Genomic DNA, 16,065 nt, shown 5'->3' with positions numbered 1-16,065 from the left:
GCATCCTCTGGGGAGAAGAGAGGGGGGCCCATTGGGGAAAAAACACCTTAAGTTCTGCATTGTTCCTCAGGAGATCAGCATTTAATCATTTTGAGAAATGGAGAATAGCAGAATACTCATTGACAATAATTTGTTTGATTATGTTTCTCCATTGGTAACAAGATATTTTGTATTAACTGTTTGCAGTGTCAATGGTGCGGCTGTGAATGTGTCCCACTCCACAGGAGCCCAGTGCGCAGACGCAATGCTCGGCGTATCTGGAGCATGCGCAGTGTCACTTTGCTCGGAGGTGTGCGAGTGCGGAAAGATTTGTTTCGGGCGGTGAGAGTCGGTGAGGCGGAGGGAGGACTGGAGCCGGGAGTCGGGGTGGGGAGGGAGTGAAGGCTTCATAAACACCCCCTGCTGGTCACAAGGCCAGAATAAGACCCTGTAAATCTCGCGTTTGCAGCTGCGGAGCTTTTATCCGGTGTCAGGCCCGGTTCCACGGCCGCCATCTTTGTTTAGCGGCGCGGCTGAGGGGCCACCTTGATGACGTCACAGAGGCGGTGCTTCAGGATCCCGGTGACCAGGAGAGAAAATCATTGTGTCGATGATTGACAGGCCCCTCCAGAGGGGGGAGGTGCGACTGCCATGTGTGGCAATCCGAAGAACAGAAGAATGATAATATAAGAATTAACAGCAGGAGTAGGCTTCTCGGCCTATTGACCCTGCTCTGCCATTCAATAAAGGCATGGCTGATCCGAATGTGCCCTTAATTACATTTTCCTGCCTTCCTCCAAAAACCTTTGACTCCCCAGTAGATAAAAAACAACTCAGCTTTGAGTATATTCAGTGCCCCAGTGCCCCATCTCTCTCAGAAGAGAATTCCATAAACTCAGCTTTGACAAAGAGTCATCCAGACTCAAAACATTACCTCCCTTTTCTCTCCGGAGATGCTGTCTTTTTGTTTCAGATAATAATATTGTCACAAGTAGGCTTCAATGAAGTTACTGTGAAAAGCCCCTAGTCACCACATTCCAGCGCCTGTTCGGGGAGGACGGTACGGGAATTGAACCCCCGCTCCTGGCCCTGTTCTGCATTACAAGCTAGCTGTTTAGCCCACTGTGCTAAACCAGCACCGCAGTATTTCCAGCATCCGCAGTAATTTGCTTTTATCCACATACTAATGACCCTCTGAGAGAAGCCATTTCTCCTTATCTCAGTGTCAAATTGGAGAACTCTTATCTTTAAACTGTGCCCCTTAGTTCTTGAATCCCCATGTGGGAAAATATTCTTTCAGCAAAACCCCTCAGAATCTTCGATGTTTCAATAAGATCACCTCTCATTCTTCTAAACTCCATCGGGTACAGACCAATCAGGCTCAATCTTGCTCCACAAAACAAACTCTCCCATCCCAGGAATCAGACTAGTGAAACTTCACTGAACTGCCTCCAAAGCAAGTAGAACCCTCATTAAATCATCCTGGGACTGGCAACAAGGGGAGAGAATGTTTGGAACTTCTATCCTGGACTCGAAGAGTGATGGATTTTGGAAACTCCTTTTACCGGGGGTTAGGGGAGGATTTACACCCAGCAAACTCAAACCAGGATAAATGTTTGATCTCAATTTCTAACCTCGACTAACATTTCTGACCATTGTAATTTCCTTTTACAGCTGCTTCCAAAGCTTCTGATATCTTTCCAGCCGAAGGTTGCTGCAGGAGATTGTAAACTTGAAAACACCAAAATTGTGACAGAGGTGAGTATTATTTCTATTATTTTTTATTATAAATTTAGAGTCCCCAATTATTTGTTTCCAATTAAGGGGCAATAGGCATGGCCAATCCAAAGCTGCATGCCACCCCCGCAAGCGATGCCATCCTTGGAGGGGGGGGGGGAGAGAAAAATATCTTGACCCCTCCCCCCTCGGCGCAGAAAGGGTGGTGCTGCAACCCCTGCCCCTCACAATTACACCACACCCCTGGAAGAAAACTGACAAGGTTAATCATGTTTTGACCGCTGAGCTGTCACAGCCCCCCGAACAGGATGCTTTGGGGCCGGGTGCGAGTGAGACCCCCGAGGGCTTGTTCTGCCCTGTTGGAAATTTGCACACCAGAGGCGTTCATTTTTGTAAAGCCAGGGGGTTGCAGCAGCTTCCTGACCTCGGGTTCATTCGACGGTGGTGGCGAGGAGGGCGGACGTCCCCATCTCCATCCCGGAGTTTATTCCGCAACTGTTCCCAGATCTATCTGGTGGCCCAGCGTCGTAAGGGGAGGGGGGTCCGAGTCGTCACCTCCCTCTGGCCTGATACAATTAGAGGAGTTTGTGAGGAACCCGTCTGTCGACGATCCGTGGGGTGGGATGGAGGCAGACCCAGTGGTTGGTGGGACTGTGCCGTCCACCACACAACGTGGCGGAGGATTCTGTCCCAGACGGCGACTGCCGGCTGCTCGTTGGGGGGCACGGAGGTTGATTTTGGGTCCATCTGCATCGAGGCGGTGGACTCCCTCGTGCCTGACACCCAGTCGCCCCCATCATCCCCCAAGGGGAACTCCGGGATTTTCTGCACTCAAACCGAGGTCGCTGAAACCGAGTGCAGCTAGCTCTCGACTGGTGATTGGTCTTAGCGCTGCTCATCGGTACCCAGTACAGCTCTTAAGTGGTGATGAAGTTAAGGAACCTGGTCGGGTTCTTTAACTTGGTGGATGTCTGGCAGACCTGCTGCTGGAGGACGAGTGGTTCCTGGGCTCGTTTCATCACTTCTGGATCAGCAGGAGAAGGAAGCGGGGAGGCTTCCCGTCCTTGAGACTATGTTGGACATGTGCAAGACTCATGAGCGTACCTTCTGTCAGGAGTATGCGAGGGGGCACAAAGAGGCAGAAATCCAGGGTTGAGGAGTTGGAGAAGGAGGTGCTCGATCTGGAGTCACGTCTCGGTCAGCCCGATGAGGACCTGGCCCTGCGGCTGGTATACTGAGAGAAGAAGGGCGCGTGGCGGGACCTGCGACTTGTCGGGTCCCGGGCCTGTACATGAGGTGGATCCAGATCCTCACGGACATGGACCATGGCTCCCCCTCCTACTCGCTAGAAAAAAGGCGCGGGGTTCATCAGCAGCTCCTTACGCTGCTGGCCGACAATGGGTCCCTCGTCTCAGATCTGGAGGAGGTTTGGACACAAATTTGAAGCTTCTACAGCACCCTCTTCTCTCCGGATCCGTCCAGCGAGATTGCTTGCAGAGCTTTGTGGGAGGACTTGCTGCAGGCCAGCCTAGAGCACGCCGGGAGGCTTGATACCCCTATAAGCGTGGGGGAGCTGACCGGCGCCCTTGACAACCTGTCCAGGGGCAAAATCCCAGGGCTGGATGGGCTGACCATGAAGTTCTTCAGGGCATTCTCGGACGTCCTGGGGAACAAAAATGCGGGGGTTGCTGGGGGAAGGTATCGTGACTGGGGAGATGCCTCTCTCATGGCGCAGAGCCACCATTACCCTGCTGCCAAAGAGGGGGGATCTTTGCCACTTTAAAAGCTGGCGACCAATCTCCTTCCTCACCATGGATTACAAGATCTTCGACAAGGCGATGTGTTTGTGCCCTGGCACCGTGCTGGACCACATGATCCACCCTGACCAGTCCTACACTTTCCCGGGCCGCATAATCCACGACAACATCCATCTGGTCCGGGACCTGGTCCAGAGAGCTGGTATGTTGAGCACCTTCTTGTCCCTTGATCAGGAGAAGGCGTTCGACAGGGTGGATCACAAATACTTATTCGGGACTCTAAAAATATTCAGGTTCTGGACGCAATTTGCCGGCCGGATCCGGCCTCTGTGCACTGCAGCAGAGTGTCTCGTTAAGGTTAACGGGTCCCTTACGGCGCCCCTTCGCTTTGGCAGAGGAGTGTATCAGGGCTGCCCTTTGTCTGGCCAACCTTATTCTATTTGCATGGAGCCTTTCCTGCACCTCATGCGGATGAGGTTGCCATGACTGCTTCTGCGTGGGCCGGGCATTGGGTTGGTCCTCTCAGCTTACAATGGTGACATGCTCCTCATGTTCACTGACCCTGCTGACCTGCGGAGGATGCAAGAGTGCCAGGCTGTGTACTTCGCCACGTCCTCTGTCAGGATTAACTGGGTCAAGTGTTCTGGACTCTTGGTCGGTCCGTGACAGATTGACCCCCTCCTGTATGGACTGCTGCTGCAAACCCTTCACCTCCTTACCCTCACCTGGCGTGTCTTGCTGCCGTCCTGCGGCGGAGGTCCCAACTTGTGGTCCTTCTATGGAGGAGTCCTCCCACTTAATCTTGGGGACCTTGGCTGGAGGGTGGTGCATGCAGCAGTGCTGTACAACCGCCGATTGCACCGGTTCACAGATTCTCAAGAAGCCTGCCATTTTTGCGGCATTGTGGAGTCCGTGAACAACATCTATGTTACATTTTATAATGTGGAGATGCCGGCGTTGGACTGGGGTGAGCACAGCAAGAAGTCTTACAACACCAGGTTAAAGTCCAACAGGTTTATTTCGAATCACTAGCTTTCGGAGCGCAGCTCCTTCCTCAGGTGAATGGAGAGGTAGGTTCCAGAAACATATATATAGACAGATTCAAAGATGCAAGACAATGCTTAGAATGCAAGTCTGTGCAGGTAATTCAGTCTTTGCAGGTAATTCAGTCCAAACAGTGCAACTGGTGAGAGGGATAATCACAGGTTAAAGAGGTGTGAATTGTTCCAAGATAGGACAGTTGGTAGGATTTCACAAGCCCAGGCCAGATTGTTGGGGGTGAATGTAATGCGACATGAATCCAAGGTCCCGGTTGAGGCTGTACTCATGTATGCGGAACTTGGCTATAAGTTTCTGCTCAGCAATTCTGCGTTGTTGCGCATCCTGAAGGCCGCCTTGGAGAACGCTTACCCGAAGATCAGAGGCTGAATGCCCTTGACTGCTAAAGTGTTCCCCGACTGGAGGGGAACATTCCTGCCTGTCGATTGTTGCGCGATATCCGTTCATCCGTTGCCTACATGGTCTCGCCAAAGTACCACGCTTCGGGACATCCTTTCCTGCCGCGTATGAGGTAGACAATGATGGCCGAGTCGCACGATTATGTACCGCATACCTGGAGAGTGGTGTTCTCACGTGTAATGGTGGTATGCATGTCGATGATCTGGCACGTCTTGCAGAGATTGCCATGACAGGGTTGTGTGGTGTCGTGGTCACTGTTCTGAAGACTGGATAGTTTGCTGCAAACAATGGTTTGTTTGAGATTGCGCGGTTGTTTGAAGGCAAGTAGTGGGGGGTGTGGGGATGACCTTGGCTAGATGTTCGTCTTCATCGATCACGTGTTGAAGGCTGTGAAGAAAATGTCATAATTTCTCCGCTCCGGGGAAGTACTGGACGACGAAGTGTACTCTGTCGGTTGTGTCCCGTGTTTGTCTTCTGAGGAGGCTGGAGCGGTTTTTTGCTGTGGCGCGTTGGAACTGTCGATCGATGATTCAAGCGCCATATTCCGTTCGTACGAGGGCATCTTTCAACGTCTGTAGATGTCTGTTACGCTCCTCCTCGTCTGAGCAGATCCTGTGTATACGGAGGGCTTGTCCATAGGGGATGGCTTCTTTAATGTGTTTAGGATGGAAGCTGGAGAAGTGGAGCATCGTGAGGTTATCCATGGGCTTGCGGTAAAGCGAAGCGCTATTTTGCGTTTTATAGGCTGCACCCCCTTTTTAGTTTTTTGTCAAATCTTTTGTTGATGTTTTGTTTGGACTTATGCCCCAAGCTCCTGATCTACGGGCACCCGGTATGGAGAGGGGCAGGGAAGGCAAAGGACCTCCTTGAGAACTAGTTCCTGGGTCTTGTGAATTTATAGGTACAGGCAGCGGCGACCAATGGGGTCATCCGACCAGACTGTCTGCGCCTTTTCTGGGCTACATTTGCAGCCGGGTGTCCCTAGAAAGGGAGCATGCAGTGTCCATGGGCACCATCGAGGCCTTCTGTGCCCGGTGGGCACCGCAGGGGTTGGGGTGCTTTATTGACCCCTTTAATTGCACTCTCATTAGATGTTTTTAAGTTTCCGTTGATCTTTGTTACGTTCGGGCAGTGCCCCTAATTGGAGAGGCCCTTTTTGCTTTGTCCCTGAGTTGTTTGTTCTATTCTGCTGGTAGACCTCAAAAGAGTGGCCAATCCACCTAGCCTGCACATCTTTGGGTTGTGGAGGTGAGACCCATGGAGACACAGGGACTAGGTGCAAACTCCACATGGACAGTGTCCCAGGGCCGGTATTGAACCTGGGTCCTCAGCACCGTGAGGCAGCAGTGCTAACCACTGCCACCGTGCCACCCTTTGTCATGATGTTTCCATTCTTATTTTATCACACACCTCCCAGTGACACTCATTGTAACACAGAAACGTCAAAATATCTTTGCTACCATGCATTTTGTCCTCCTATTATTGTCGAATAATAACAGGAACAGAGTAACACACACCAGAACTGGAATAACAGACAGGTTATTGTCCAATCATGACAGAGTAACGGGGGTGGCTCGGCGGTTAGCACTGTTGCCTAAAGTGCCAGGTACCTTGGTTCGATTCCGACCTTGGGTCACTGACTGTGTGGAGCTTGCACATTCTTCCCATGTCTGCATAGATTAAGAAAATTAGATTAAGATTTCCTCCCACAGTCCAATAATGTGCTGGGCTGAAATCCAAACCCATCTCACCATCGGCACCATTTCTTTCCTCCACTCCCAGTTTTCTCCCTCCCTCTCCTCTGCCTGGGTTCAGTTCTCCAGCTCCTGTCTGCAGACTGACAATAAAATCAATGGGTCTTATTGGGAGTTTGGGGCCTCCAGCGGGTGTTTGTGAATCCTCCCCGCCCACCTTTTTAAAAACTATTTCTGAGTTCCAAAGTCAGTGCTCAGAGTGTGGGTCAGGGGCAAATCCCCAATCCAGCTCCTTGCCTGCTCCAAAAAACAATTCAAATTCAAATTGAATCCAATTCATGGTCCCCACAAGAGAGACATACCAGATCTGAGCCAAAAGGCTCAATCTACAGTTGATCTGAGCCAAAAGGCCAAGAAGTGATGCTCCCCACCCACCTGCTAGGGTTTCCTTCCTTCCCAGAGATCAGAGTCCTCATTGATGATTTGAGCCCAATCTCGAACCACGTTGAATTGCCCCTTAATTTGGAAAAAAAAAATTACATTCAGGTTAGCGGCTGCACAAAGTGTTTCCATCTCCTCCCACCCATCTACTTAACAGGTTGACGCATTTATTTGTCTGACTAAAAGAATGGTCTCTGGTGGCACAGTGGTTAACACTGTTGCCTCATGACGCCGAGGTCACGGGTTCGATCTCGGGTTACTGTCTGTGTGGAGTTTGCACATTCTCCCTGTATCTGCGTGGGCCTCAACCTCCACAACCCAAAGGTGTGCAGAGTAGGTGGATTGGCCACGCTAAATAGCACCTTAATTGGAAAAAAATAATTGGTTACTCTGAATTTATTTCAAAAAAGGATTGCCTCTTTCGTAATGTCCACAATTAATGTTCCCCAGGAGATGGCTGACATTTCATGGGACATTAAATTAATAATGGACAGAGATATCGCGAGTGTTGTTTCATGGTACAGATTGGATATATTATTTACGGTTCTGTAATAAAGTAAATTTACAATTATTTCTTGCCTTGTAATATAAGACTGTAGCTACGTTATAGATTTCCAGTCATCTCTTCCCTCAGAGGGTTGTTAGTCTTTGGATTTCTCTTCCACAGGGACCAGTTGTATCTGGGGGTCATTGAATATATTGAAGCAGAAGTTTGACAGATATTTTATTGACAATGGAGTTAAGGGTTATGGGGAACAGGTAAGAAAATAGAGAGGAAGCTGAGATGAGGAGGGATCTCTTCACTCGAGGATGTGGTGAAGCTTTGGAATTCTCTATCCCAGAGGAATGTGCAGCCTCAGTCATCAGGTATGTTCAAGACAAATATTGACAGGTTTCTAGATATTGAAGATATCGAGGGATATGGGGATTGTGTGGGGAAAATGGTGTTGAGGTAGATCGGCCAAGGATTTCATTGAATGGTTGAGCAGACTCAGTGGGCCGAATGGCCTACTCTTGCTCCTATTCTAATCTCTGTGCCCTGGTCAGGAAGCAGTGAGCTGAGCTTGGATCTGTCAATCAACATGAATCAGCACCTTCAGGGGAATTGGGAGGGTGAATATTAGATACAGCAGAGTGAGAATGGAGGGGGAGTGTGTGGGATGGAGATTTACAGCTTTTGGAGAACGAGAGAGGAAATGTTCCACAGGAACTAGAATTGTTTGTTCTGAATTTCTATCCTGTACTAACTGATGACTTGTAAATTGTATTTAAAGGATATTGGAAGAGGAGGAATTATAGACAGAAATCTCAAACATCACGTCTCAATGTGACAAACTCACTCGATTCCTTCTGATCTGAATATCATCGGCGAGAAGGAGAAATGTTTGCCCGATCTGTTGGCTTCAAAAGATTTTAAACGTGAGTGTGACTGGAAAAGCACCGAGACCCACACAACTCACACCCGAGTGAGAGAGTTCCAGTGAACTGACTGTGGAAACATCAGTGTGACTGGAAAAGCACCGAGACCCACACAACTCACACCCGAGTGAGAGTGTTCCAGTGAACTGACTGGAAAGAGATTCAACCAGTTACACAGCCTGAAGAAACATCACACCATTCACAACGAGGAGAGACTGCACATGTTCTGTGTGTAGACAAGGCTTCTGCTGATTGTCCAATCTGGAGAGACAGGAGGAGACCCAAAACATGGAGAAACCGTGGAAATGTAGGGACTGTGGGAAGGGATACAGATTCCCATCCGAGCTGGAGACTCATAGACGCAGTCACACTGGGGAGAGGCCGTTCACCTGCTCTCAGTGTGAGAAGGGATTCATTGATTTATCCACCCTGCGGAAACATCAGCGGATTCACTCCGGGGAGAGGCAATTCAGCTGCTCTCAGTGTGGGGAGGAATTCATTCAGTTATCTAACCTGCGGAAACATCAGCGAGTTCACACCGGGGAGAGGCAATTCACCTGCTCCGTGTGTGGGAAGAATTTCAGACGGTTATTCAATCTGCAGACACATCAGCGAGTTCACACTGGGGAGAGGCCGTTCACCTGCTCTCAGTGTGGGAAGGGATTTATTGATTCATCCAACCTGCAGACACATCAGCGAGTTCACACTGGGGAGAGGCCATTCACCTGCGACCAGTGTGGGAAGGGCTTTATTGATTCATCCAAACTGCAGAGACATCAGCGAGTTCACACTGGGGAGAGGCCATTCACCTGCTCTCAGTGTGGGAAAGGATTCATTGATTCATTCGCCCTGCAGAGACATCAGCGAGTTCACACTGGGGAGAGGCCATTCACCTGCTCTCAGTGTGGGAAGGGATGCATTGATTTATCCGCCCTGCGGAAACATCAGCGAGTTCACACTGGCGAGAGGCCGTTCACCTGCTCTCAGTGTGGGAAGGGATTCACTCAGTTATCCAACCTGCAGACACACCAGCGAGTTCACACTGGGGAGAGGCCATTCACCTGCTCCGTGTGTGGGAATGGATTCACTCAGTTATCCAGTCTGCAGACACACCAGCGAGTTCACACTGGGGAGAAGCCATTCACCTGCTCTCAGTGTGGGCAGAAGTTCCGTGCTTTATCCAGTTTTCGGAACCATCAGCGAGTTCACATTGGGGAGACGTCATTCACCTGCTTTCAGTGTGGGGAGAGATTCAGTGATTTAGCCACCCAGCAGACACACCAGCGAATTCACACTGGGGAGCGGCCGTTTACCTGCTCTGAGTGTGGGAAGGGATTTGTTGATTCATCCATCCTGCAGAGACATCAGCGAGTTCACACTGGGGAGAAGCCATTCTCCTGCTCCCTCTGTGGGAATGGATTCACACAGTTATCCAGTCTGCAGACACACCAGCAAGTTCACACTGGGGAGAGACCATTCACCTGCTCTTAATGTGGGAAGGGATTACATAGAAAATAGGAGCAGGATGAGGCCATTTGGCCCTTCGCGCCTGCTCTGCCATTCATTATGATAATGGCTTATCACCAACTCAATAGCTTAATCCTGCTTTCCCTTCCACATCCTTTGATCCCCTTCGCCCTCAGTTCTATATCTAACTGCTTCTTGTAAACAAACAATGTATTGGCCTCAACTATTTCCTGTGGTAACAAATTCCACTGACTCGCCACTCTCTGGATGAAGAAATTACTCCTCCACTCTGTCTAAAAGATTTACCCGTATCCTCAGACTGCGACCTCTGGTTCCGTACACTCCCACCATCGGGAAAATCTTTCCTGCATCTACCCTGTCAAGTCCTGTTGGAATACTATAGGTTTCTATGAGTCCTCCCCATTCTTCTGAACTCCAGCAAATATAATCCCAACTGATTCAATATCTCATACGACAGTCCCACCATCCCAGGAATCCTTCTGGGAAACCTTCGCTGCACTCCCTCTGGAGCAAGAACATCCTTCCTCAGATAAGGAGACCAAAGCTGCACACATTATTCGAGCAATGGCCTCACCAAGGCCCTGGATAATTGCAGCAGGATATTCCTGCGCCTGTACTCGAATCCGCACACAATCAAGGCTAGCATATCATTTGCCTTCTTCCCCGCCTTCTGTAGCTGCATGTTTACCTTCAGTGACTGGTGTATGAGGATACCAAGGTCTCATTGCACATTTAATTTATTTCCTAATTTATGACCATTCCGCTAATAGTCTGCCTTCTCGTTTTTGCTACCAAAGTGGATAACCTCTCATTTCTCCAAATTATACTGTATCTGCCATTCATTTGCCCACTCACTCAACTTGTCCAAATCACACTGAAGGATCTCTGCACCCTCGTCACAGCAAACCTTCCCAAGCAACTTGTGTCATTTGCAAATTTGGAGATATTGCATTTTGTTCCCTCATCTAACTCGTTAATATATAAAGTGGCGCAGTGGTTAGCACTGCTGCTTTATAGAGCTGAGGACCAGGGTTCAATTCTGGTCCCGGATCACTGTCCGTGTGGAGACAAGTTCTCCAAGAGTCTGCGTGGGTCTCACCCCCCTAACCCAAAGATGTGCAGGGTAGGTGAATTGACCACGCTAAATTGCCCCTTAATTGAAAAGAAAATAACAATTGGGTACTCTAAATTTGAAAAGAAAAATCATTGACATAACTTGTGAATATCTAGGGTCCAAGCACCGATCCCTGCAGTTCATAGACTCTCTGTTCATAGAATCATAGAATTTACAGTGCAGAAGGAGGCCATTTGGCCCATCGAGTCTGCACTGACTCTTTGAAAGAGCACCCTACCCAAGCCCACACCACCACCCTGTTCCCCATAACCCAGTAACCCCACCCAACACTAAGGGCAATTTTGGACACTAAGAGCAATTTAGCATGGCCAATCCACTTAACCTGCACATCTTTGGGCTGTGGGAGGAAACCGGAGCACCCGGAGGAAACCCACGTTTCCCTGTTATTCCCTGTTTTCTCTCTTGTCTCCCTTTCTAAATAGTGGAGTTACATTAGCCACCCTCCAATCTGCAGGAACTGTTCCAGAGTGCAAAGAATCCTGGAAGATGCCCTAATTTGTGAAGACAGAACCAAATTATGTATTTATTTGCTCAGCCATTTCTTTGTCCCCTATTATACATTCCCCTGTTTCTGACTGTAAGGAACCTACATTTGTCTTCACCAAACTTTTTCTCTTCACATCCCTACAGAAACTTTTACAATCAGCCTAATTTCCCATTTTATGTCATGACCAACATCAGCACTGCAGTTTGGGGATCTATATACGATGCCCACTTATTTTTTTTTGCCCCTTGGTGTTTCTCTGCTCTATCCATAGAGATTCCACATTGTCGGAGCTAATATCCTTCCTCACTATTGCATTATTTTCCTCTTTAACCAGCACTGCCACTCCACTGCCTTTTCCTTTTTGTCTGTCCTTCCCAAATACTGAATATATTCAATTCCCATTCCTGATCATCCTGCAGCCATGTCTCCACAATCCCGATTATCTCACACCCGTTTATGTCTATTTGCACAATTCACTTGGTTATGCCGTCTGCAGTCACATTAGGGAGTTCATACTGGGGAGAGGCCATTCACGTGCTCTCAATGTGCGAATGGATTTTGTAATCCATCGCACTTTTTGACACACCAACAAGTTCACAACTGATCACAGTTATTGTTTCTGTTCACAATTACATCCAGGACTGCATTTTGTTCATTCTGTTGGTCAATGGGGATGGTCAGAGCGTTTATTTCTGCTGGACCGGCCGATCTCACGACTTTGTCTCCAGTGGGCTGATTCTCTCTGAACCTTCTTGTGAAAATCTGTTTGCACATTTCACAAGGGTCAAAGAGTGAAAGGGTGTTTGGAGGTTAGAAGATGTTTCATTACCATTTCGGTTTGGAACTTCCAAAAATCATACCACATTGCCATGAAGATGGGCTATGGTGGTTACATGGTTCTTTTGTTTAATTTATCTTGGTTCTTCTCACAGAAGAAAACTATCAGGGTATGAGGGGCAAGTTGTCTGAGGTGCACTGGGAAACTATATTAAATAGTATTGTGGGAGACAGGCAATCACCAATATTTAAGGAATTATTACAGATTTATACGGGGATCGGTTAGCTCAGTTGGCTGGATGGCTGGTTCGTGTTGAATGACACCAACAGCACAGGTTAAATTTCCATACCGGCTGAGGTTAGCCATGGTCTGTGTCAGCATTTATACTCCACATGATCCTCCACCCACCCCTCTACATCTCCTCCCCCCCCCCCCAATCAGCATCTGCTTTTATTCCTTTCTCCCTCATTTTTGTATCTAGCTTTATGTTCAATGTATTCATGATGTTCACCTCAACCACTCCCTGTGAGTTCCACATTCTCACCACTCGCTGGGTAAAGAGGTTTCTATTGAAATTCCTATTGGATTATTGAACTTCTTCATCAGGTCACCTATAGACCTATATCAGGTCTCTTTTCCAGAAAAAAGCAGCCCCAGCCTTTCCTGAGTATTAAATGCTCTCAGTTCTGTATATTATGAATCTTTGTTGCACCTTATCCAGTGCCTCTATTTCCTTTTTCTCAATGGAGATCATCAACGTTGACAGAGCTCCCAGTGTAGTCTAACCCTGGTTCTAAAGAAGTTAAACATTTCCACCGTGCTTTTCAATTCTAGAATGAAACCCGATATGGGGCCTACACTTTAGGAAAGATGTGAAGTTCTTAGAGAGGCGAAGAGGACACTTATGTGAATGGCACCAGAGATGAGGGACTCCAGTCAGTTGGAGTGACTGGAGCAGCTGAATTTCTCTCCTGAGATCACAGCATCTGGAGGGTGGGGAATGGGGCCATTCAGCCCTTTGGGACCGTGTCGGCTCCCTGTGGAGGAAGCCAGTCTGTCCATTGCCCCATTCTAACCCCGAATCCGTGTAGGTTTATTTCTCTCAGTGCCCGTCCAATTTCCTATTAAAATCCTTCTTGTCATCTCTGCATCTCCTACCCTCATAAGCAGTAGGTTCCAGGTTGTTACCACTCGCTTTACATGTACACAAGGCTCCTAGAGCACAGGAGTCTATTTGGCCCATTTCCCCCATGCCAGCTCTTTGTACAGCGACCCATTTCATCCCGTAGTTTGACTATTTTGTTTACTTTATCAAAATGCATCAAATTTCCTTTTAGAAGTTACAGTCCAATGAGATTTCAGCACCATTTATAGACAGTGCATTCCAAATCACAACAGCTCGCTGTGTTTTACAACAAATAATTGTGCATGTGGTGTGTCGGGAGTTTCACAGGGTATTCAAAATGGTGTCAACAACGTGGTTATTCAACAAAATTAAGTCTCAATCTTTATCAATGATTCTGGTGAGGACACCGAGTGTAATATATCCGGGTTTGCGGACAATTAGAACAATTGTACATTTCTGGAAAACCTCTCACGACCACTGGACCTCCTAAAGTGTTTTAAAGCCAATGGAGTACTTTTGAAACATATTCACTGTTGTAATGTAGGAAGCTGTAAGAACGCATGTGTGATCACATTTCGTTTTAAAATTGTTATTTTCAGTGTATTCACTGTCATTAGTAACAAGGTCAAGGAAGCCCTTTTGTACCTCTAACATGTGCCTTCCTGCAGCCATTTCACCTTCTGTACCTTTTCCATATTAACTATGTATTGATTTCATAGCAATAAACAATAATTAAATTAATGATTATTCAGTAGTGAATTTTGATTATCATTAGTGAATTGGTGTATTAGATAATTATATTGTACAAACTACATTTTTATTTTTAAAAATAACGCTATCAACCAAAATGTTTCCAGAAACTGCAGAGCTATCAGAATTTGTTTGAAAAAATAAATTACTTTACAATTTTGAGAAGTTACAAGACATCATATTCTGCCAAGACTATGTGGGGCAGGCAGTGGTGTAATGGTATTGTTACTGAGCTCGTAATCCAGAGACCCAGGTTAATGCTCTGGGGATCTGGAATTGAATTTGCCTGTGACAGATATTGAAATTGACAAAGTCTCAAATTAAAAGTCTAATGATAACATTGTCGAAACCCATCTGGTTAATTAATGTCCTTTTGGAAATCTGCTCTCCTTACGTGGCCTGGCCTACACGTGACTCCAGATCCACAGCAATGTTGTGGTTGATTTGTAAGTTTCCTCTGAAATAGCCTCACATGACACGCAATTCAAGGGCAATTGGAATGGGCAGTAAATGCTGACCCAGCCAGTGACCCCCACCTCCCATGAATGAATAATTTTAACAAGGCTCATTGTTCAATTACTAAGAATCTGTCTCTTTGATTGAATTTGATTTACTGTCACGTGTACTGAGGTACAGTGAAAAGCATTGTTCTGCGTACAGTCCAGACAGATCGTTCCATACCTGAAAAGACCTTGGACGTACGATAAATACACAATGTAAATACATAGACACAGACACCGGGTGAAGTGTAGTAGTACGCAGTAGAGAACCAGTGTATCTTGTATCAATAAAATATTAATTAAAAATGACAGTATTAATTAGCTATCAGTCTATCATAGATGATTAAATAAGCAGTGACAGTGACCCTTAATTGAATTACAATTAATTAAACAATAATGAATCAGTAGCTATAGTATGAGTTTTATGTGTTGTAAAAATGTAAAAGCTTAATTGGTGTGTGTATAAAGAATGTGCAATGAGGATAAATATACTGGCAAGAGAAACCTTTCAGCCCTGATTAGCCTCAACATTTCAAACTGCATGAATAAGGAATTGTACAGTGTAGCCATCTGGGATGGCCAAGTCCCGATTACAAAATGGACACGTGCAAAGAATGCAGGGAAAATAGGACAATACTGAGAAACAAGCAGGTGCATGGTCTGTCTGTTGATTAGGGCCTCAGCTCTCAGACAGGACAGAAATTGCTAAGCCATCTACATACTAATGAACCATCCCCGGGGACAAAAGGGAAACATTTAGATAAACAATGTTAAGGCAGACTCCCCGGCGCCAGAGGAGAATCAAACAAAGCAAACCAACGGCCACCTAGGACACGCCCAGCAACCAGGGAACCCACCCCTCTTTTGGAGGAAGATCGATACGAATGATTGGGAAAGGCCCAATTAATTGAGGCCAAGTTCAAGGCCCGCCCAAAAGCGTGCAAAGCCCTTTTGGGTATAAAAGGTATTCCCCAAGGGAGAATCTTTCTTCTTTGGCCTTGGCTCTCAGCGAAGAGAGACCAGCCTAACAGCTACACCAGACCAAATAAGTTCCAAGTCAACGCACGCTACGAGATAGACGCTCCTAGTTGGTATCCTGTAAACAGCTCAACCCAGCAGCCTCAGAACCGAGCAACGGCTATTGTTCCTCTGACCGAGTGGGCACCCGAAGCTAAGTATAGGCTTTAGTAATAGTGATAGTTTAGTTTGTAGAGTTTATGCATGAGTAGATTTGACTGTGTGTAAATAAATGAGCATTGCTTTTGAACTTACTAACTGGTGTATTGAGTTTGTGATCAGTATTTGGTTCTGAACCT

At 47.2% G+C, this 16,065-nt stretch overlaps 2 protein-coding genes across 3 annotated transcripts in view; one reads left to right on the top strand and one right to left on the bottom strand.

Moving 5' to 3' along the window:
• The window catches only part of LOC140419757 (uncharacterized), a 65,012-nt gene extending 58,233 nt beyond the window's left edge, over positions 1 to 6,779 (bottom strand). Inside the window, exon 1 of the mRNA XM_072503743.1 lies at positions 6,692 to 6,779. The gene's annotated coding sequence lies outside the window, so the exon portion shown is untranslated. The remainder of the gene's footprint in view (positions 1 to 6,691) is intronic.
• Positions 273 to 14,240, top strand: LOC140419751 (uncharacterized). 2 transcript variants are annotated; one of them, XM_072503718.1, is made up of 3 exons: positions 273 to 331; positions 1,654 to 1,737; positions 8,341 to 14,240. In XM_072503718.1, the coding sequence occupies exon 3, from the start codon at positions 8,774 to 8,776 to the stop codon at positions 9,974 to 9,976; it is 1,203 nt and encodes a 400-aa protein (XP_072359819.1). In that variant the 5' UTR covers positions 273 to 331; positions 1,654 to 1,737; positions 8,341 to 8,773; the 3' UTR covers positions 9,977 to 14,240. The 2 variants fall into 2 exon arrangements, with proteins under 2 accessions (XP_072359819.1, XP_072359822.1); XM_072503721.1 differs by having other exon boundaries at positions 285 to 321.
• Positions 14,241 to 16,065: the final 1,825 nt, after the last annotated feature.

The sequence above is a fragment of the Scyliorhinus torazame genome, chromosome 5, assembly GCF_047496885.1.
Source record: "Scyliorhinus torazame isolate Kashiwa2021f chromosome 5, sScyTor2.1, whole genome shotgun sequence".
In the NCBI taxonomy this organism is placed as follows: domain Eukaryota; kingdom Metazoa; phylum Chordata; class Chondrichthyes; order Carcharhiniformes; family Scyliorhinidae; genus Scyliorhinus; species Scyliorhinus torazame.
Note: the sequence above shows the minus strand (reverse complement) of the source record. Positions and strands in the feature narration are given on the sequence as shown.

What these genes read in the sequence shown, in the direction of transcription:
- LOC140419751 (XM_072503718.1), top strand. Translation starts at nt 8,774, where the DNA reads ATGGAGAAACCGTGGAAATGTAGGGACTGTGGGAAGGGATACAGATTC.